We start from the raw sequence: 22,763 nt of genomic DNA on the forward strand, positions 1-22,763 counted from the left end.
AGGTGTTCACTGGCTTGGGTACAGAGTTACAGGTGGCCACAGTGAGTTTGTTTTGCAGCATATTGTCTACCCTCAGGCTGCCTAGACCGCTAGTGGTATAGCACATGCTTAGAAATAATTCCAAATTACACCTCGTCTGAAGTGCCTATAGTGATTAGCACCTTCCCTGCCTTGTCTTTTATATTTTGTGTATTTACTCCAATTGCTGCTTTCTCTTCTCCTTTATGTCTTTTTTAAACATCCACCACTGTTTGTGTCCTCTGCTGTGTCCATTCTGGTTCCCCCTCTCTCCACTGAAACTCTCTGCTTTACACATGTTTTTATAATGTGCTTTTGATATCCCCCATGGATTCAAACATGCATAGAATATAATAAAAATAAATCTGTTGGGTCAGGATCAGCTTGGTCCTGGCTCTGGCAGAGCTGTACAGATGTGATTAAGTAAAGATCTTAGTCATCTCAATTGTGACTTTAGGTATACAAACAGTAAATGATTTTCTAATGGACATCAAGGCAAGCTCTGAATATCATCTTTAAGAAAAAAAAATTTAGATTCCAGGGGATTGTCATTACAAGTCTTGTGATTCACCCTACATGGAACTACAGCTTATTTTCTAAACTTCAGACTTAGCTTACTTTTTTTACTTTCAGAGTACTGGAAGCGAGCGTGAATCTGTAGAGCATTTTACATTGTTCATCTTCTAAATTTGAGCACTAGTACAATTCTACAAACAAGATACTACTCTCTTAGAAATCTGCTGAATTAATAATATTTATGGGGGCTTATCTACTATTAAAAACGTTTTGTTCTTCAATGTTTCTAGGTCCCCTTTTTTAACAGTAATGTGATGAAAATTATTAATTTTGAGCCTATGAAAAATAGTGATTGGGTGTGTGGAGTCTATAACTTAATTTTTTTATATTCCCTGGGCACAAAGGGAGTATATAAGGCATATAATCTGCATGAATTATCTCCCTCTAGACCCAATTTGTATAGCAAGTGTAAATTTACTGTGATATTTTAAAAAAGAGTGTGGTAGTTTACCTACCTTGTGGCTACCCTAAACCATCAAGCTTTACCCTTAAAAATAAGGAATTCTATAATTTGTTCATGTTAATTTGTATTCCAAAGCCGCTTTACAATAGGACCACATCCAGATAAATGTCCTCTTATTGGACCTAGAGTAGCATTCCCTGTTGCAGATGACTAGAAACCTACTCACTCAGCATTTCACAGATGGCACAAAAACTCCCATCCTGAGATGGCAGGATCCCTGTTTCATCTTCCAGAAAGGAGACTTCCGTGTAAGGGGTCAATACTAAGGAACCAGCTGTCCAGCTGACTCACATCTTATTTATTCCACTATTTATTGTTAGAGCTACAGAGAATGGCTGTTGGAAGTGTCTTTTTAAAATCCAGGTTTGTGACTTTTCAAATGTTACACCTTATTTCTTTTAATTGGAGCATAAGAACCACCTAAAATACTCAGCAAAGGTCATGACGGATATTTGAGATTTTAACCTTGGGTGTATCTGCAGGGTCTTGCTCTATTGTTTGTTGTTACTTACTCTGTCTCAGGTGATTGAAAAATAGGAGAATTATAATATGATATTCTGGCTGCAGTAACACTGAACAGGAGGGCAAGAAGTCCTGACTCCATTTTCATTTGGATGAAACCCTTGTCCTAACCCCAGACAGGCTTCAGACTTCAGCTTTGTCACTGGAAATGCCCCATGCTTGCTCCATCCCCTGGTCAGTGTGGAGAGCCAGGGATTTCTTGAGTGTTTTCAGGGAGTAATCCTGACGAGTGGCTTTACTCTCTATTTCAGAGGTGGCTTAGTCAGTTTTGTAGCTGGTATTGGAGTGAGAGAGCAGTTGTGAAAAACAGCTTTTAAAGAGTGCCTTGGAGTATGTACTGCTCAGTTTGTATTTAATCTTTACTTGTTGGTTTCTGTGGGAGTTACCAAACCAGTTGAGCTACAGTGCTGGCATGGAGCCAAATGAAAAATACAGTTTTCTTCACTGTAAACATGACTGTCAAGCAGTAATGTTTTTCTCAGCTTCATTTTAAAGTCATTATAATGGAAGAAAATGAAACTAAAACACATTTTTATGCCAGTTTTATACGTGGAAGAATTTTTTTTCTTTTAATAAAAAACTCCTAGAGAATAGAACATACAAACTTATGTTTTAAGTATGTTATCTGTTATCTGTGCTGCAGGATACTTGATGGAGTTGGTAAACCAACACCTTTTTTTATTCTGGTGTAGTTATGGTGCAAATGCATTTTTTTGCCTCTGTTAACATTAAAAATGTGTAGAGTTCTTTTTTTAGTCCTGTTTTGATAACAGAAAATAGTGCCTGAGAACTTAATGAATAATAGCACCAAACACTAATCTCTATCTCTTCAGGCTTATTTTTAAACTCTGTTTTCAGTGTCCAGTGGCTCTGTTAACTCATTATCAGACATTCAGCTGAGCTTGCTCATCGTTGCTTTGCTTTTGGGATTTATTTTGTTGAAAAATCTGTAAGTCCAGCTTTGTCTTTCTAAGATAAATGCAAACTATATTTAGTGCTCACAGTGATTTCACCAGGACATCCTCATGTAGGTGCAACTGCACCACATGGGGAACAACTGCATTTTCATTTCCTTTTCAGGGCTGAACTTTCCAGGGTTGTCTGCTTTGCCTATAACTCCCTCTGTTTTATTTTGCAGAGTGAGAAAAATGCTTGTTTAACAAAATGATCAGCTGCTGCTTTGTAAAATGGATTTTTGGGTACTAGAGTTGAAAATGACATCTTGAAGAATGGCTGTTGCATCCATGTGGCTTGATGCATCAGAGAATAAACAAATCCTTCGGTTGTGCTTTGTTGTTTGAGTGACTTTTTTTAAGAATTTCTTAATAGAAAAGTAGGAAATAGGATCTGAACAGACTTTTAGAAGGATCTTCTCACAATTCTTGTGTCTTGAGACAGATTAAGCTGCAGTGAAACCTTTGCTGACAGATACTTGTCTCACCTCTTCCTTAAAACTTCTAATGGATGCAATAGCAATTGCAATAGCTATTCCTATGTAGCCTCTGCTAATTCTTTTGGTAATTAGGAGGTTTTTACGTAGATGTGGTTAGCTGAACAAAAGAACTTTAAATTTTATTAGGAGAAGTACATTTTTATTTGCATATTCAATCCTTTTATTAAAAAATTCAACTTGCCTCAATTGGTCTGTATGTCTGCAGGCATGGAGGAAATAAGGAATTCTCAAAAGCAGACATACATCCTGAAGTGAATCAATGAAATTAATTTCCTTCACCTAATTTCCTCCAGCTCTCAGAAGCGAAAGTGATAAAAGTTAAACAAAGATCTTTGAAGTTCTCTGTAGGCTATCTGAGGGTTGTTTGCACTGAGATCAGCCAGGAAGATCCTTCATGGTGTGATGGAAATGACTACAAACTGATGTTGGGATTTTGGACTCCCTGCTCTGTGCAGGATGCGCTGCAATAGTGGCGAATTTTATTTTTATATTTTGAATGCCATAGTTAAGGAGCTTCTCTTTGGGCACCTTCAAGATCTTGTGTATGAGTAGTAACATCACTGTTTTCTGCAGCAGTGCCTCATGTTTACCCTAATAAATAATATTTTCTGTTGAATCTTGGGATGAACCATCTCCTCTAAGTTCAAGGTACTGTCCTGGCGAGGAAGTGTTGAAAACAACAGGCTATTGTTGCACTTGGGTGTGCATTGTCCTGGCCCCTGGGCGTCTGTATCCTGCCTCGCTCATTCCCAGCCACTGGCTCTGGGCATGCAGCCCCAGTGTCAAGGAAACAGTGACACATTAATGGCTGCTGTCACCAGAAATGGTCTGAGGGCAGCAGCAGCAGCTCTGCTGTTGAAGGGGGTTTCTTAAAACATTGGTTTGTAGAAGAGTAATGAGGTGGTTCTGTGGGGCTCACTGGGGAGTTTCCTGCACCATAAATAAGAGGAGCAGGAACAAGAGCATAGAGCAAGCTTTGGAAGCATCACAGGAGGAAGTGGCATGGCATGCTGAGCTAGAGTGGAAGTGAACATTTTGGACAGGTGGAAGTTGTCCAGAAAGGATCCTGGAACTGAAGAAAAGGAGTTATATTTAAGGAAAGACAGGAGAAGGGAATTGATGATGGGAAGAAACTTCAGGAGATAAACTTGGGAAAGGATATGGACTAGGAAGGGGCTATTTGCAATAGTATTCCAAGTGGGAAAGAGATAAGCTTGTATTTACTGATGCCAGTAAAAGGAATGTTGTAAGAATCAAGAAAGAGGAAGATAAAAGTCCAGACAATGGTTTTAGCTGTGTCCAGATAAGAAAGATTTCATTTGAGAGAATTACTCTGAAAGATCTGCTAACACTTAAATGTAGATAATTATTTCTTAATTTTAAAGATTATTTGTTGTTGTTGTTGTTGTTGTTACGTTTCCCTATTGCAAAAAGGGTGATGATGGGTTTTTGGTTTGGTTCTTTGTGTGTGTTTTTTTAACAGAATTGTCTTGATATTTATTTCCAATATTTTCTCATGCTATGGCAGAGTTGGGAATGCAGCCCACAGGGAATGGTGGCTGGCCTCTCTTCAAAGAGTCAAAGCACTGCAGCGTTGCTGGCTTCTAAGAGTACTTAGTAAAGAAAAGTAGGGTGGGTAGAATTAAAAAAAAAAAAAAAAAAGGAAATTAAAGAAAAGGGAAGGCAAATCATCAGAGACGTTGATAGCAGTGAGAAAGGTTTTACATGAAGTTCAGTTTTTCTTCTTTAAGCACAAAAATATTTAAGCTTTAAATATTCAAGAGAAATGGGTAAAGATGTTATGGACATATCAAAGCAGCAGAAGGAAAGGGGATTTGACTAACTTGAGCTGTTCAAAATGGATTGACTACATTTCAAGTTGAAGCAAAAGCTTAGGAGGGCTCTGGGTCTGCTAATATTGTGCAGATTTCTTTTGATGACCAATGCAATGTAGATCATGAATTGCAGTCTTGTAGGTGATAAGTGATTACAGTTCTGAAATGTTTAGTTGGCACTGACCACCGTAACTAGGATGTTTTATGCATGTCTGTATGGAGGCAGATACTGGACATTCTGTCATGTATGAAAACATCCAGTAAAGCAGTGAAAATGACCTTAGAGGTGTCTTTTGGTCCTTTTTCCAGTGTGATAATGTTGCAGACAGTGAAGTATTTCTTAAGGTCCTGTGCCTGTTTCACTTAAGAGCTTTGAGATTATACTTTGGCTTTCATTTTCTGTATAAAGCCCAAAAGCCCAGGGTTCTGCTGGCTTTCAGTACTGACTTGGTTTTCTCATTGCTCATGTTCACAGCCCGGAAGTCCAAGAAGTTGGGGAAATTGAAAGGGATGCACGAGGAGCAGCCCCAGCAGCGGCAGCAGCCACCCCCGCAGAGCCCTGAGGAAGGGACGACGTACATCGCGCCCGTGACCGAGCCCTCTGTCAACACTGCACTTGTCCCCCACATGTCTGCTATCTCACCAGCACTTACTCCCTCTCCTGTTAAGATCCTCGAAAGCATTGAGCCGGAGATCGTGTACGCAGGATACGACAGCTCAAAGCCGGACACAGCGGAGTACCTGCTCTCCACCCTAAACCGCCTGGCTGGCAAGCAGATGATTCAGGTGGTGAAGTGGGCGAAGATACTTCCAGGTAGGACTGTGAGTCATCTGCTGAGATGTCACTTCACTGTTTCTTTTAGTTCAGAGAAATATTTGCTTGGCAAATTGCATTGTTAATCCGTGGACTGTGTTGAGAAAACCGGCACCTGAGGGGTGTGAGAGATGAACCTCCAAGAGAAGATAGTTGGGTTTTTCTTTTTTATGTAAAGTTTGTGTCAAATATCTGTGATTGTAAAAAGCTTTCATTTTCAGTAATAGCCTCTTAAGAAGAAAACATGTTTTGTCACTGGAATGAAAAATTACAGTTTTATTTTTTCTGAATTGGGAGTGTTGCTCTTGTTTGTGAATACTGGAAAAGTACTAAGCAATGTGTTTGGTGGTGGTTTGACCAGCCCTTGTAGTTCATGGGTATTTTCTGGTTTGATCTCTAGGATTTAGAAACTTGCCTCTCGAGGACCAAATTACTTTAATTCAATATTCATGGATGTGTCTGTCATCGTTTGCCTTGAGTTGGAGGTCGTACAAACATACAAACAGCCAGTTCCTCTATTTTGCTCCAGACCTGATCTTCGATGAGTAAGTATTCCTTAATGGCCCTTTTCTGTGCAGGCTGGAAGGATTGCTGTCTTTATTTGGTTTTTCAGGCATACTTGCATTCTAAGAAAATTTCAGCTAATTCTGGCTTAAAAAGCAGCTGAAGTTTTAATTTTTTTCAGTGACTCACATTTCAATTGCCAAAGCTTTGATTACTGCTGTCCACTCTTCCTTATGTATGGGGATGTGTTCTCAAACTGGGACCATCCCACTGGTTTGAAATGTGACCGATACACAACCACAATTTATAGAAAAGAACATTTTTTGGTGTCTACTGGAGCTTGGAAAAATATCCAACTTCTAGGAAATGTGAATGTTTAAATTACTGGGGTTTTTCAGAGCAGTCATATAATGGTGCTTTTGTTAACAATATACAGCTGTTCAATGTGTTTTCTTGACAGTCTTAATTACCCTTCTTTGCGACCGTGAAAGAAGCCAAAATGTTTTTTCAGTAATGAAACATAACTTCTTTTATGATGCATTCAGACAAAAAGAAGGCTCAACCATTCTGTCTGAGTATGTGTTCCTTCATATTTTATGTTTGTGTGTGTTTAGTGCTTTGGTTTGGATGACTATAATTTAATTTCTGTTTCATTCTCCTAGTGTTTATTACAAGATAGTAAAGTAAAAAATCAAACGAATGCACAGGTAGTCAAATGGGGCTTACATCATTTGCTTATCCCAGAAGATTTGAGGGGGGGGGAGGGGTTAGATGTAAAAAGGAGACATAATCAATAGGATTTGGGTACACCTGGGGGAAAAAAACACAAAACAGGAAAGGAATTAACAAAAAAATAACTTAGCACTTAATCTCCTGATGCATTCTGAAATCTTTTTCTTGGAAAAGATGCTTTGTCTTAATAGTCTGTCTTTGATTTAGGAATCCCTAAATAATTAATGAGTATGAGATGGGTCCCAAAGCAGTGAGCAGTATCAAACAAGGATTGTTTGGTTTAGTTTTTTTTTTTTTTAAGAGGGAGAACTGGTGATTTACTTCATGTGGCCGAAAATGAAGTATCAGCCATTTTCCATGTTGAAAGCACCTCCATTATGACTTGAACATTAGAGAATTGTCACAGGGAAAAAAAAAAAAAGGTATCTGTAGCCAGAGGTAAGTGAAAATGTGAACTTTGAAGAGTTTAGTTCTCCTGGGGGGAATGTAGACTAACAGTTCAAACACAAAAGCAGCTTTCCCTCATCTCAAGAAAGTCAGTCAGGGGGTCAGAATTTATTGGACAGAGAAATCAATCCTGCTTGCAAATAAAAGTGTGTGCATTGCTTGCTCTTATTCTACTACAGCTAGAAGCAACTTCAAGAATTTGAGATCAATTGAGAGTTTTATGCTGCCAGCCTTGAAGATAGGTGCCTGTAGAATTATATTGAGGTTGAGGTAGGGACCCAGTTGCAAAAAGGAGTACAAAATTAAAACATCCCAAACCAGATATGTAACTGAGATAGTGGTCTAGTCTCCTGTGTATTTGGCAATATACTCATTGCAGAGAGAAGGCAATTGCTTATAAATAGAGGAAAAAAAATATTGCCAGGAAATGTAAGAGTGGTACAGGACCTTTTGAAGTAGGTAATCAGGGCAAGAAATTTCCATGGAGGTGAAAGAGTAGGACGTTTGGTGTTCACTCTGAAATAGTAATGGACACATCTCTGGAACACGAAGGGTTTCCTTTCGCACACACTTTGCTTGTGTTTTGTACTCACTGGGCATCATGGCAGGCATTTGTTCCAGGTTCTCACATTGCCACTCAGAATGGTGGTTGAGGCTGCATGTGGAGCCTTAGTTTAGGGCGTTCTGGCAAAGTAAAGTTGTTGAGAATGTGCAGAGAGCCAGCAGAGATTGGCTGAGGTGGTCGGGGCTGATTGGGACAGTGAGGGACCTGATGATGCAGTGTGGATTTAATTGCTCCCTTCAGCTTCCTAATGAGTTGTAGAAAAGATGAAGTCTGGCTCTTCACAGAGGTGCTCAGGGGAAGAATGAGAGTTTGTGATCCCAAGCTTGGAACAACACAGTGCTTCCTGGGCAGCAGGAGAAGACCTTTCTGAACAAGATGGTGAATCAGCCAATCGGGTGCCCAGAGAGTTTCGGTCCCAGATGATGTCCAAGCCTTCACTGGGCAAAGCCCCAAGCAGCCTGCTCCAATGTCAAAATTAGCTCTGCAAGGAACAGAGGGTTGGACTTGAGCCCTCCAGAGGTCCCTCTCAAGCTACTTTCTTGTGATTCTAAGTTAAGAGATGCAGTGCTTTTCCCAGTTTTGAGGTAAGGCCAGAGATTACTTACTGGAATTGTACAATACAGTTCAGTGTAGAAACCATTCCCGTAATACAAAATGCAGTATGTATTCCTGTTCATGAAGTGCTTTGAAGTTTTGCTCTGAAATTGCTGAAGGCTGGTCTTACCTTTACTTTTTGAGTACCTTGAACTTGGAAATGTGCTGTGTAATTATAAGCATTGGCCTTTGTTTCTGTGCCACAGAGTTTATTAGACCTCCTTGAGGTTTACTTGGTGAAACTTTCTGACTGCCCTTGGCATTTTAGGACATTTATTAATTGATGCAGGATGAAAGGGGATGCTTTACAATGCCTTTCCTTTTACTGGTTTGAGAGAGTTTAATTTCTCTTATCACCTGACCAAGATTTTCTTGGTATTTCTTCATATTGTGTCTGGAGAGGTCATTTCCTGTTTCTATACAAGAAAAAATAAGCAATGTCCTTGACCAGGCCTTTGGTGCCCCAGAGGGTTCAGCATTTTCTTCAATGAAAATGAGTGAAAGTAGAGGTTGGCATTAGTGGAATTATGTGGCTTTGTTTTACGTTAAATGAATTTTCCGTTTACTCTTAACTACTGTGAATTAAAGGAAGTTGTAATGTTTCTGGAGGGCCATGATATATGATCTTGTTTTCTTTCTTGTTCTGAAGGCCTGTAAACAAGGCCAATAACAAATGAGGATCTGTATTGTTAGTAGCTGTTAAATGTATTTTTGATTGTGTAAATACAGTGCAAAATGCCTCCCTACTCATATGTGGTTTGATTTCCTGTTAGGCTTGTGGAAGGCTGGAAATATTTGTCTGCCTTCATTTAGTCATGCTACCTATCTAATTAAGTGTACTGTTTGTCTTTATGGTTCAAGCATATATTCCATTGATTTAATTAGGCTTAACTGAACATGAAGATTTTAACTGAGGGATAAGGAAATAGCTGCACAGCGTGTCACAGTAATGCCTAAAAAAACTGCCTGAAAAGAGGCATAAAGTAGGATGTTTTGTGTTGTGTTTGTTCAAGTTATGGCATGTGCAGTTTTTAAATCCATTTCTTTTGTTACGTAGTAGCTGTGATCAAAATTAATATTCTGTAGATAGAGCTTTGGTTTTAATCCACAGTAAATCTCTAGAAGACCGTGATACACGTGACATCACATAATTGTATTGAGGGTAAACACTCTGCTGCATATGGGATAACATTCAAAAAGTGTTGTAGTTATGTTTGTAGGCTGCGCAAACTCAAATTCAAGAAGTTGCAAAATTCCAAAATTAAGGTGGTCTGTGAAATCATAGTTTAAGCCCTTTAGGTGATGCTTTGAAGACTGTATCCTTAACAAAACCCTTAAGTTATACTATCCCTTAATATTTTTCCCATGTGACTCCTTTGATCAGGTTGGATGAGATGTAAGGATTATGTAGTGAGAGACTCTAGGAGGTTTTTCTTCATTTGTTGTCATTGAGGAAGCCTTACCTTGAATGGATCTAGGGATTTGGGAGAACATAGTTATTATTGGGGAAGATTTTCTTAAGACATGGGAAAAGACTGTCCCTAATTCAAGCCCTAAGCTCTGAGACTTTTCAGGTTCCTCCTGCAAAAGTAACAGAAATCTTGCAAGAAAAGAAAAAAAAAAACAAAAAAAAACCTGTTTGTTTAACTCAAGGGAGAGAGAAAATTTTTTTTTAAGATTTAACCAAAGACTTTAGCTTAAATTTTCTAATCTAATTCAACCTGAGGCAGGCACATGTGTGGATAATCTAAGTCCAGAGCATTAAATGGGTAAAATCATACACAATTGAAAGCAGAAAACCAAGTAGTGCTGGCTGCAATGGGTGTAAGAACAAAGCAAGGGATGTCAAAACCCTATGGTTTGTAACACCAGCTTATTTTCAGGGATTCTAGCTGAAAGTCTGCAAAATACTCTTTACTACAGGGAGCAGCCTTAAACAGGATTTCTAAGGCATGGTTCTGGAAGGTAGGGCAGTTAGTTGCAACTTCCATTGCTTTTTCCCTTACTGGATGAATTAATCATAGAACTAAAGGCTACCATGACTCTTTCCCTGGCTGTGCCCTTTTGAGGGAAGAGTCCTCAACATTTTTGAAAAGAGGTGGTGTGACAGTTCATGTCTACAAGAAATAAGCCCAGCCTTTCAAAAGTAGGAGTTTTTCTGTCTTTGCGGTGCAGAAGTCAGATGCCTGAATTCCAGAGAAAGGCAAGGGATGCTCCTTTTTGCTCAGGTTTTAACGGGCTCAGGCGGTTGCTGTCCGCCGGCTACTGGTGACAACATCCCAGGTATCTGCTTCCACCCATACATTAAGTCAGGGCATTGGCTGGCAAACTTTCAGAGGCTCAGGAAGGAATAAAAAGCATTTACAAGTTCAGCACTGCCAACAGAAACCCAGCAGGAGCCAAGACATGGAATGGCAGGGATCCTCACTCACACAACGTGGGAATCCAGTGGGAGCGGTGGGACATGGGCTGCCTTTGGGCCATGGCTCGTGCTCCCAGCACATCTCCTCCTCCCAGCTGGAAGCCAGAACTGCATCCCTCGTGGCAAGCTGTACTGCTTATCCATTCCTTCCCCTAAGGAAGGTGCATGGTGGCTTCTTATTTCTCCTTAAGGCAAAAACACAGTTGATGGCATTGATGATGCATATTAAAACTCAAGCCGTGCTCCTACTCTAGATATTGGTTTGTGCTGACATAAAAGCCCCAGAGGGACAACCCAACCCTGGAATTCCCCCACAGGTGTTGATTTATTTTTTGCTTTTAGGTTTAACATTGTCTCTCTGTAGATTTTTGAGATTTTCTGCAGATTTTTGAATCTGCGGCTACTTCTGAAAAGACTGAAATTTCAAAATCATTTCCTGTTTTTAACAAATCTACCCAAATTATATTATTTACCATTCCAGCCTTACCAGGCTGTAATATAGCAGTGATGTGGGATACTGAGAGAGTTCAGTGATGCTGAGACACAGTGTGTGGAGACACTTTAGTACGTTAAAGTACAGCATCAATATTTCAACAGTATTTTGCAAATGCACTGCATGACTAATGTGCTGTGTGTTTTCTTGCTCCTTTGATTTTTCTCAGTTTTTCATCTGTGGCAGAAAGAATAAATCAGGTGCAGAAATGTGCAGGTTCTGAATTTCCTGGCCATTGCACTTGATGCTGCCATCATTTCTTTACCCTAGGCAAGGACTTGAGGGTTTGCCTAATGAAAACCAGCACTAGGCATTGTATAAGGTACTGAAAATTAGTGAACTTGAAAAACTGAGTTTAAAACCATTCACAACCATTTGGATCAGTTGTGTTGTTTTTCCATCTCTGAAATTATTGTATTAGATCATATGCAGCTCAGTCCTTACAGTAAAAATGTTTCAATAGAAACTGCACTTTACTTAACATTATATACAAAATATTAAAAGCAGAATGTAGTGATGGATATATATTTATTTAATTTTTTTTAATATGTACTATGTATGTAATTAACAAAGTTTACTACAAATTGATATAAACAGATCCTTTAAAGCATAAGATTTTGCTCCCAGTAAAATAAAAAGGGAGTATTGCAAGCACCTCTCATGCTACGCCTTTGGTAATTGCCCCAAGCGTGAAGATTTTAAATTTAGAAGCAGACTGAGGTTGACGCTGGCAGTAGATGAACAATAGAGAATACAATGTTCAAATGAGACAGCTGAGGTAGAGCAAACGAGGTAGAGAGGGGCAGGAAAAACAGCAGTAGAAGGGGATTTCTAGGAAGTTTCTGTGCTAGCAGTGTCACGGGATGTGGATGGGAGAGGATTTTGTAACATTGAGAAAAGCCATAAAATTAAATTAGGGATTGCTATGTAGCTCAAGTGAAACAGCTAAGATTGTATTAAAAAAAACTTCATTTAATAATTATGTACATTTTCTTAGTAAATAACATTTTCATTAAATTCCTAAACTCCCTCCTAATATGCTAGTGGAAGCTGGGACCATTAGGATTTGGTGTTGTGTAAGGCAGTGCAGGGATGCAGCAGCTTCTCTGTGCCCTTTCAGTGCTGAAGCCTGTAAGTCTTCCTGGTATTCTGATTTCTATGGTAACAGCAGGAAGATAAATGTAATAAAATAAGCTGAATATTTAAAATCACCTTTTTTTATTTATTTAACCTCATATACCTCAGGGCTTGGGGGGAACAATTAGTTAAATCATCTGTGAATGGTGATAAAGCCAATAAGAAACTTCACTTATTGTTTGAATGATTACTTTTTTGCTTTTATGTTTGGCAGGGTGATGGCTTTTAACCCTTTTGTCTTCCCTTGCAATCTGCTAATCCTGTAGTTCCTAAATTTAGGTACATTTTTGTAATCTCTGTCATCTGGCAGCCTCCAAATCCCTCATTTTCCATTATTATTGCCACAGAGTTGGTAAGAGTTGTCAGTGTTTATTTTTGCTGATAAATTGTGTGTGCAGTCACTAGTCTTGTTAAAAGGTCAGCAAGCAATCCTTGGTGATCCTCCCTGCATGGTTTTTGCTTGCATGTGTTATTTTGGTGAGGAATACTGAATTCATGCAAAGTGTCAGTGCAGTGAAAAGTGAATATCTTCATCAGTAAATTTTTTATATACATTGTTACTACTATTTACTTTTTCATAAAGTGTGGCTCAGTTCCCATCCAGAGAAGTACATAAAGGGATTTTGTTACAAACCCACCTGACAGTAGCGCAGACAAAAAAAAAAGAAATTTTGGAAAACTGCTGTCATACCTGTACATAATAGATGCAACATGCTTCAGCTAGATTTTCCCAGTTTTTATTTTGGGCTTCTTTTCTTTGTAAGCAGGTCATTGGTTGGGCAAAGCAATAGATTCGGTTTCTTTGCATAAATTTCTAAAGGCTCTGCTTTTTAATGCCTCTATCTCTAAACACTTCTTAAATTTCTGAAGTGTTTTGCTTCAAACTGTGAAGCTTTAAAGGAAAACAGGAGATACTGTAGTTTTACAGAGATCTGTAAGAATGGGGAAATGTCAGAAACTGTCCCTCTAGCAGAGTTTGTCATCCTTTAAAGTGGCCAGAGAAAGTTTAAGATCAGGACAAGGGGCTTCTTCATTTGCCCATTCTAGCAATTACGTAGGTACTTTCTGAATGTGAGATTGCATTTGAACAGTTGTGCTTAATAACCCTTCTGTGTCTTTCTCTTACCTCTTTGAATACATTTATAAACTTGATATCTAAAATGTTCCGTGGCAGTTGCTTCTGCAATTTAATTATGCATATTTATTTGTTGGAGATGTTTCTAAAGCAGGTGGCTGATAATTTAATGGAGGGCCACTTCAGTCCTGTGTTTGCAGTAATAGTGGATATAATCCTTCTCATCCCATGCATGCCATTTATCACTTAGATCTCCATCAAGTCCTGTTGTTTCTTCTGTGAGCTGAAGAATCAGTGAGTCAGTTTGACTTCCCCTTGTATATATCTGGTAGTTGTCAGCTGTCCCTGGCCATCCTCAGCTCCTCCTCTCATGCTCTGTATTAATTCTGGGAGGAGACCAGACTGACACGCTAGATTTAGAGCACAGTGGATGCAGCACCAAAATTATAATTTCTGTCTTGCTCTCAACTCTTCTCTCACATCTTTGCTTTTTTCTGATGAACACTGAGCAAACATTTTCAAAAGGCAGAAGCCCAAAAAACCTGTCCCAAGTTACACCTGGGACTCTTTATTGTGATGTTTGTTATTTTGTATGTATGGTGGGAGACGATTATACTGTCTTCACTGTCCAGTCAGTGACTTTCACCTTCTATTTTGTCAGCCAGCCCCACAGACTTGCAGGATTTTTCAGCAGTCTTTCACATGCAGCTCTTGATTTCATCGTCTGGAGCCATCAGCAAGCTCTGTCACCTCCAGAGGTCTGATTTTTCTCATATGATGTATGAGCACAGTTCTCAGCCCAGGCCCCAGCTCTGTGAGACTTCCCTGGTAACCTCCATTACATGTGAGAGATATCCATTTGTTATGACCCTTGGTCTCTTATTTTTAAGCTGCTGATAATCCACAAAGAGACAACCTCCTTATCCCCAAGCTCTCTTTAAGAGCTTCCAGGAGATCTTTTTAATAGCTTTAAAATCCAACCCTGCCGTGATTGCATCCTCCCATACCTCCTGATGCAAGGCAGTGTGCAGGTCCTAGACCAGTAATTACCCACGCTGGCACGCTGACAGAAATTATTTGAGCCCATACCCAAGCTGCATGCCCCAGTTTCCTTTGTATGGAAACCAGGGCAGGGGAGAGGAGGAGGAGAGGGTTGGTGTGTGCTTAGGTCTCACCCCATATGGCTGTGGGATGCAGCTAGACCTGGCATGTGCAAAGCATTTCCGTCGTGCAGACGTCGCCCGGATCCACCAGAGTGTCCTCGTGCTATCGTCAGAGTGCCCTTTCAGATTCGTGAGACGTGACCTCTCTCTGCCAGAGTTGTGCTGACTTTCTTCCCTTACAGCATGTTTATTTATCAATTCATGCTCCTCTTTCAAAGGTTTTGCTCGATATAGAACTGGAGCTTACTTGCCTGTGGTCTCCAGTGCTCCCTTCCCACCCTCAGACCCGTTTTAAGAAATCAGTCACGTTTGTCGCCTTCCATGACTTTTATAAGGGCACTTTAAGCAATAAGCTGCACAGCACAGTTAGTAGTTCAGCAATTTAAGTTGCTTTACAGCTCGTGGATGGATACCATCTGGTCTTGGTGATTTATTACTATTTATTTTACTGTATTTTTTTTTCCTTCTAAACCCTCTTGTTCTCGCACTTGAATCTGAAACTATTTCTCACACTTGCTTACTGAAAAGGAGAGCCCTGACTGGGCTCCTCTACAGAGAGCACTGATGCAAAGATTTTATTTAACTTTTCTGATCTTTCTCAAATGCTTCATTTTCATTTTGCTCATCAGTTGGCCCGGTGGATGTTCTGGCAGATTTCCAGCTTGTGATGTGTTCAAAAGAATCTGAGCATTAGTTTCTACGGCTTTAGTACAAAGACTTGCCCAATGACTTTACATTTAGCAGAGACCATAATTATGCTCTCCTGGTATTGTCTCAGCATGATTTTGGGACATCCACAAGCCTTTTGGGAGGGTTTCTTCTCACTTCTGTCAATGTCTTAGAACAGAGGTTTGTTCCTTGCAATTGTGTCTGAATGTGGCACTGCTTTAATCTTCCTGCACATCGATGAGCTGTTTGTGGCATCTCCAAATGCCTCTCACGTGCACAGTGCTTGCTTCTGCTACTTCCCCAGTAGAGTTAAATATGAGCGAAAGAAAAATTAGGAAGTAGTTTTTCTAAACTGGCATGAGAGGAAGACATGCCTCAGTTGACTTCCAGAAAATGCCAGGCTTTGCGTGACAGCATGAGCAAAGTCTTAATTTTTGAGGCATTGTTGGCATAAAAGGAGAATTGCTGCTGCATGTGGAATATAGCAGTAATTTTGTTGATGAACCACTGCAAGTGACAATGAGCCCTGGCAGAATGGATGTATAAAACAATACCTAATGGGCACCTTTTCTGGCTCTCAATACCTTTCTCTGATGAACTTTGAAATGGGGTATTTATTGCCATGTATACATTATCATCACTTATTGAATGCGTTATTGAAAAAGCACTTTGGTAAAGGCATAATTATGTATTTTCTCATTTAAAACTGTGATTTGTCTCTTTTGAAATGCAAATGCAAACCAAAAGAGAGTATTTGGTATCAGCATTCTCCTAAGTGCATAATTAACTGTTAATACCAGCATATACTTTGGGTTTTTTGCTATTGATGTGCTTGGGATTTTAGGGTTACATAACTGGGTGATTATTAAGTTGGATTTTATCACAAGTTCTCTGCTAGTGATTGAGAGCTGAAACTCTCCTTTGGCAATCATTATCCACGGGCTGTTGCCAATTCCTTCGTTGATAGGCATATAACAGGAGGACACTTGGCTGGAACTTTTAAAGCAGCTCTAAATTCCTTAGTATCGCTTATCTGGGATGGTATTCTCTAGGGTCACCATGACGATTTTCTTGTGAGAAAACTAATTTTCAGACTTGACTTCTGTGAGTTCAGTTTAAAATTGCCAAGTTGAATTTAAATAATTGCCAATTGCCTGGGTGGCTAAAGGCCGAAAAATCGCAGCCCAATGTCTGTAGATCTGTTTTAATGTGAAACTGTCTTCCTTGTCTGATTATCAGTGTTCACACTGGTGGTCCTGGTTCCAGTCACTATTTTGTCCTGGGTTTGGCAGTGCCCAAATTGGTGCAAAGTAATAGGCATTTTTGCCTCCTTGGAAGGAGATGACTCTAAAGCTTTGCTTTAGGAGTCAAAGGCAAAGTGATGAAGGGAAGAGGTTTTGAATCTTTCTGCTGTGGCTTGCAGACTAAACAGAGATTAGAAAGTGCTGAGTAAAAAATAAGTACTGAATGAAAAGTCATAATTGAATTTTGCTTGAATCCCGCATGCATTTTGGCTTGGATTTTGATCAGTGTGTTAACTTAATGAGGCTGCTCCAGTACGGGTGACTTCAGTAGCATTTTTAATGGCTTCAAGATGGGACACAGGTGTCTGGATGCAGTCCATTGAGCAGAGGGATGCTCAGTGTTTCCTGCCCCTGTGCATGGAAGAATTTATTCAGGTAGTGGCATTCTGTCACCACTGTTGGAGTAGAATACTCCCTCAAGAGACAGTTAAGTGTTGTGACAATAATATGTTTATTTTTTTCTTTCCCCAAGAACCCCAACACTTTTTCCAGTCAGAATGCCTTCCTAAGGCAGGTAAAATAATTCAGGCCAAGGGCTTTTTATGATTAGAGGGTTTGAGCCACTGAGCAGGGGTTTCTGTAATCCCATGTCCTAGTCCTTTTCTGTCTTTATCCTCAGTAGCTCTGCCTTGCCCTCAAGGTGATGTTTTTACTCCTCTCTCTGTCAAGTTCAAACTGACTTCTTTTGGCATGAGGGAAAGCATGCCTTGGTTTTGGAGGCTTCCAAACAGGTTTTGACTTTCAAGCCTTCGGCAGGTTTTCTTGTTGGGCTGCATTTGTTTGATTGGTTGTTTGTTTTGGTTTTGTTACAGTGAAAAGTGCTTTCTGAAGGCACCTGAAATCGATTTTATTGGTTGGCAACCTTCAAATGGATACAGGTTTTAGTCTAATAAGGGAAAGGCTCTTTGTTATAAAATTGGAAATGGTTCTTACAGTGGTAAAAAGTGTGAAATCAGAAGACACAAAAACTATCTTTGACATCTGAGTTTTGCTACAAATATTTATTGGTCTTTTCCTAAGTCTTTTCTGGGCTGCAGAGGCCTAGGGACAAACTCAGGTACATTTTAGTTCCTCTGAGGTGCTGAGAAAGGGGATGCCTTTGCCAATCTTTTCTTGAGATTATCAGCAAGTCCCTTAAGTCCTGATGAAACCTCAACACACTCACCACAGCTTTCCCTTTATTCACTTCTCTGTCTAATTTAGGAAGATGCATTGTGCTGCAGCTTTGAATAGTACCCATGAGAAAGTAAATAAAATGTGGTATCAGGTTTGGTTTGGGGCTGAGTTTCGCCTGTCAGTGAATATTTCTTGCTGCGTGGGTTCCTCTATTTGGTTATGGTCAGTTGAGTTGCAGTTTCCATCCTCAGTGAGGAGATTTACGATACTGGGCTTTATGATGACTTCATAAATGATGAGTTACTTATTCATAACAAGCTAATTCTCTTCAGTCTGCCTGTAGTTTCACAGGTTTTGATGTGGCTGCCTGGTTTCTGTAGAGATCACATAAGAGTATTATGAGATACATGGCTGGTTTGGTATTTAGGATGCCTTGTCTTAAATGGTTTCCTCAAACCATCCCCATCTCCTGGGTGACTGGTCAGATCCTACATACCTGTTGTAGCTGGGTGGCTCCAATGGCAATCAAGCAGAGCAGTGGAAACAGGCTGGTAGCAGCGGTAGGAATGGTTGGTGACTGCTGTGGGAATGGCTGGTGATAGCGGTGGGAAAGGGCTGGTGGCAGTGGTGAGAATGGCTGGTGGCAGCAGTGGGAATGGCTGGTGGCAGCAATGGGAATAGCTGGTGGCAGTGGTGGGAATGGCAGGTGGCAGCAGTGGGATTGGCTGGTGGCAGCGGTGGGATTGGCTGGTGGCAGTGGTGGGAATGGCTGGTGGCAGTGGTGGGAATGGCTGGTGGCAGCCATGGGAATGGCAGGTGGCAGTGGTAGGAATGGCTGATGGCAGCAATGGTATTGGCAGGTGGCAGTGGTGGGAATGGCAGGTGGCAGCGGTGGGATTGGCAGGTGGCAGTGGTGGGAATGGCTGGTGGCAGCGGTAGGAATGGCTGGTGGCAGTGGTGGGAATGGCTGGTGGCAGCAGTAGGAATGGCTGGTGGCAGTGGTGGGAATGGCTGGTGGCAGTGGTGGGAATGGCTGGTGGCAGCAGTAGGAATGGCTGGTGGCAGCCATGGGAATGGCAGGTGGCAGTGGTGGGAATGGCTGATGGCAGCAGTAGGAATGGCTGGTGGCAGCCATGGGAATGGCAGGTGGCAGTGGTGGGAATGGCTGATGGCAGCAATGGTATTGGCAGGTGGCAGTGGTGGGAATGGCTGGTGGCAGTGGTGGGAATGGCTGGTGGCAGCAATGGTATTGGCAGGTGGCAGTGGTGGGAATGGCTGGTGGCAGTGGTGGGAATGGCTGGTGGCAGTGGTGGGAATGGCTGGTGGCAGCAATGGGAATGGCTGGTGGCAGCAGTGGGAATGGCTGGTGGCACCGGTGGGATTGGCAGGTGGCAGTGGTGGGAATGCCTGGTGGCAGCGGTAGGAATGGCTGGTGGCAGTGGTGGGAATGGCTGGTGGCAGTGGTGGGAATGGCTGGTGGCAGCAGTAGGAATGGCTGGTGGCAGCCATGGGAATGGCAGGTGGCAGTGGTAGGAATGGCTGATGGCAGCAATGGTATTGGCAGGTGGCAGTGGTGGGAATGGCTGGTGGCAGTGGTGGGAATGGCTGGTGGCAGCAATGGTATTGGCAGGTGGCAGTGGTGGGAATGGCTGGTGGCAGTGGTGGGAATGGCTGGTGGCAGTGGTGGGAATGGCTGGTGGCAGCAATGGGAATGGCTGGTGGCAGTGGTGGGAATGGCTGATGGCAGCAATGGTATTGGCAGGTGGCAGTGGTGGGAATGGCTGGTGGCAGTGGTGGGAATGGCTGGTGGCAGCAATGGGAATGGCTGGTGGCAGCAGTGGGAATGGCTGGTGGCACCGGTGGGATTGGCAGGTGGCAGTGATGGGAATGCCTGGTGGCAGCGGTAGGAATGGCTGGTGGTAGTGGTGGGAATGGCTGGTGGCAGTGGTGGGAATGGCTGGTGGCAGCGGTAGGAATGGCTGGTGGCAGTGGTGGGAATGGCTGGTGGCAGCAGTAGGAATGGCTGGTGGCAGCCATGGGAATGGCAGGTGGCAGTGGTGGGAATGGCTGATGGCAGCAGTAGGAATGGCTGGTGGCAGCCATGGGAATGGCAGGTGGCAGTGGTGGGAATGGCTGATGGCAGCAATGGTATTGGCAGGTGGCAGTGGTGGGAATGGCTGGTGGCAGTGGTGGGAATGGCTGGTGGCAGCAATGGGAATGGCTGGTGGCAGCAGTGGGAATGGCTGGTGGCACCGGTGGGATTGGCAGGTGTCAGTGGTGGGAATGCCTGGTGGCAGCGGTAGGAATGGCTGGTGGCAGTGGTGGGAATGGCTGGTGGCAGTGGTGGGAATGGCTGGTGGATAGCAGTAGGAATGGCTGGTGGCAGCCATGGGAATGGCAGGTGGCAGTGGTGGGAATGGCTGATGGCAGCAGTGGTATTGGCAGGTGGCAGTGGTGGGAATGGCTGGTGGCAGTGGTGGGAATGGCTGGTGGCAGCAATGGTATTGGCAGGTGGCAGTGGTGGGAATGGCTGGTGGCAGTGGTGGGAATGGCTGGTGGCAGCAATGGGAATGGCTGGTGGCAGCAGTGGGAATGGCTGGTGGCAGCAGTGGGAATGGCTGGATGCCCTGCCCATCCACAGGGCTGCGGAAAAGGTCAGACAAAATGTGAGCTGGGCATTACTTTAAGCCTGTAAGGAGACACTCAGGGAATTTTAGATGGATTAACTTAAGGTGTAAATTTTAACACGTATTATTATGAAGGAGGATTAAGCTAAACCGAGCTAATGACACCACTTCTGAATGCGGATCCAAATAGCGGATTCAGAGCTTTGGCTCCACGCTTTTTGTTACTTAAATGTACTTACCTTCTTAAATGTCCCCATGAAGATACGTGCCCTTCTATTCCTGATCTTCATATCCTCCATTTTTCATGCTGAGAGGTTCAGGAGCTGTGTCAGAGGTGTGGCTGGGTTTGGTTGGATGGGATTTCCTTTTTTTTTTTTATCCCTCCTTTTTTCTTTTTAATTTTTCCTTGTGATGGTAAAGGCATTTGTGATGACTTGATGGCATTTATTCTTAGCTGATGTGTTTGGTGAGGAAAAAAATAACTTTGCTCATGTTATGCTGACATGCCTTAATTTCTCTGTGCCTCTTCACTTTTATCATATTTCTATTGCTTTATTTTGTTGCTGCTCTCAAGGTATTGGATAACTGTGATGTCAGCATCTGAGTTTTTCAAAAGCTCTTTACCCTCTCATTCTACACAGTGTGGGATTGAAAACCAAATACAAAGTTGACTACCATAAACTCCCACAAAATGCTTATCTTTCATTAAACAGAGTCAAGAATTAACTAACAAAATTTTTAGTTGGTAATATTTTGTAAATAAGTAATAAATCAACTTAATTGATTTTTTTAGGTGGCAGACTGATTTCAAATAATGTGTTTGCTGTACATTAAACAAATCACTTAGTAACTCATTCTGTGCATCATTTTATCTTGCTACTAACAATACCATCAGGTTTTCCTTGAGGGTAAGCCTAGAGATCAGTATTTGTAAGTAGATTAAAAAATGAATATTTAAAAGACAGAATGACATAATTAACCAAAAAAACCCTGACTATAACTGAAATTCTTCTATTTAGGCAATCACATATAAGCAAAATAAGTACAAAGAAAAACAAAGGGCAGAAAAATTTGGATGTCAGAAAAAGAGCAATGCAATGTAAAAAATCGAGTTTTTGAGTCAACACTTTTACAGTTATCTTGCACAGAGAGTGTTTTGCCACCAAAAAAAAAGGGATAAGAAACCTGAGACAAAACATCATAATGTTTTACTTTTCTTGCTGTGTGGCTTGTGGTATCTGATGAAAAGTCTGTCACTTCTCTCTGTAGAGGTCAAACACAGGGATGGCAGCAGTGGCTTTATATTCTCAGTCTGGAGGAGCAGGAACAAACCTTGGTGTCCTGCAAAAGTAATGATGGATGTCATGGATGGCTCTTACTTAGAGTGCTGCTGTCTCTGGCCATCTGAGATACACTTCACGTAGAATTGAAAATACAAATGTCCTTTATTAATCATTCTCCTTTTGAGTTCAGTGTGTATCCCTCAGAGCCTCCTGGGAGCAGTCCATGATGCATAATAAAAACAAATACGTATGGCATTACTCCTACTATTAAATGTAATTAAAAAAAAAAAAAAAGCTGGAAGTTCTTAGTCTCAAGAAAAGAGGGTGGAGTAGGGGAAAAGTTCAGAGCCCATCTAACAATGGGGAGTCCGCTTTATTAGTATTAAAGAGGAAAATGAAATTGCTCTGGCAGCAGTGCAATAAAACACCAGGAAGATTATGTCAGTCTTTGTTTGCACACAGTATGATTCTTCTCTTTCACCAGCCAATTTGTATATTTGAAAAAGCATTTGCTTGGTTAAAATAATGAGCTGAACTTCATCCAATTCCCCAATTATACAAAAAAAGTGTTAGAAGAAATACAGACAATTGGTTTTGAGCAACTGAAAGAAAGAGGAGTAGTGGCCAAGGAACAGTTGTAGGACCTTGTCTCCATACCTGCATACACACACACACACACACACACACTCATATATATCACCATTTCTGCTGAGACAGGCAGCTCTCAATGACCCTTTTCTGTAGTTCCTGTGGTTTAAGATGGCAGCTTCAGAAATTTAACAAAATTCTAACTAATTCTGCCTGAAACTTGAGCAGGATAGGTTAGCCTAGGATTACCTCAGACAAGAGAGACAAGGCGGTCTGAAGTTAAATTTATGAAAGTATATGTAAAGATACAAGTCATGTATCCTAATTATTTTACGATTTAACAGGCAGAAATCTGTGTTAATG

General features: G+C 41.4%; 1 protein-coding gene across 2 annotated transcripts in view; it reads left to right on the forward strand.

The window, feature by feature from the left end:
• NR3C2 (nuclear receptor subfamily 3 group C member 2) overlaps positions 1–22,763 on the forward strand; it is a 191,661-nt gene that overhangs the window by 152,583 nt on the left and 16,315 nt on the right. For both annotated transcript variants that reach the window (XM_059843965.1, XM_059843964.1), the window contains 2 exons: positions 5,343–5,681; positions 6,082–6,226. In XM_059843965.1, the coding sequence (XP_059699948.1) occupies positions 5,343–5,681; positions 6,082–6,226 (484 nt within the window). The remainder of the gene's footprint in view (positions 1–5,342; positions 5,682–6,081; positions 6,227–22,763) is intronic.

The sequence above is a fragment of the Haemorhous mexicanus genome, chromosome 4 (assembly GCF_027477595.1).
Source record: "Haemorhous mexicanus isolate bHaeMex1 chromosome 4, bHaeMex1.pri, whole genome shotgun sequence".
In the NCBI taxonomy this organism is placed as follows: Eukaryota; Metazoa; Chordata; class Aves; order Passeriformes; family Fringillidae; genus Haemorhous; species Haemorhous mexicanus.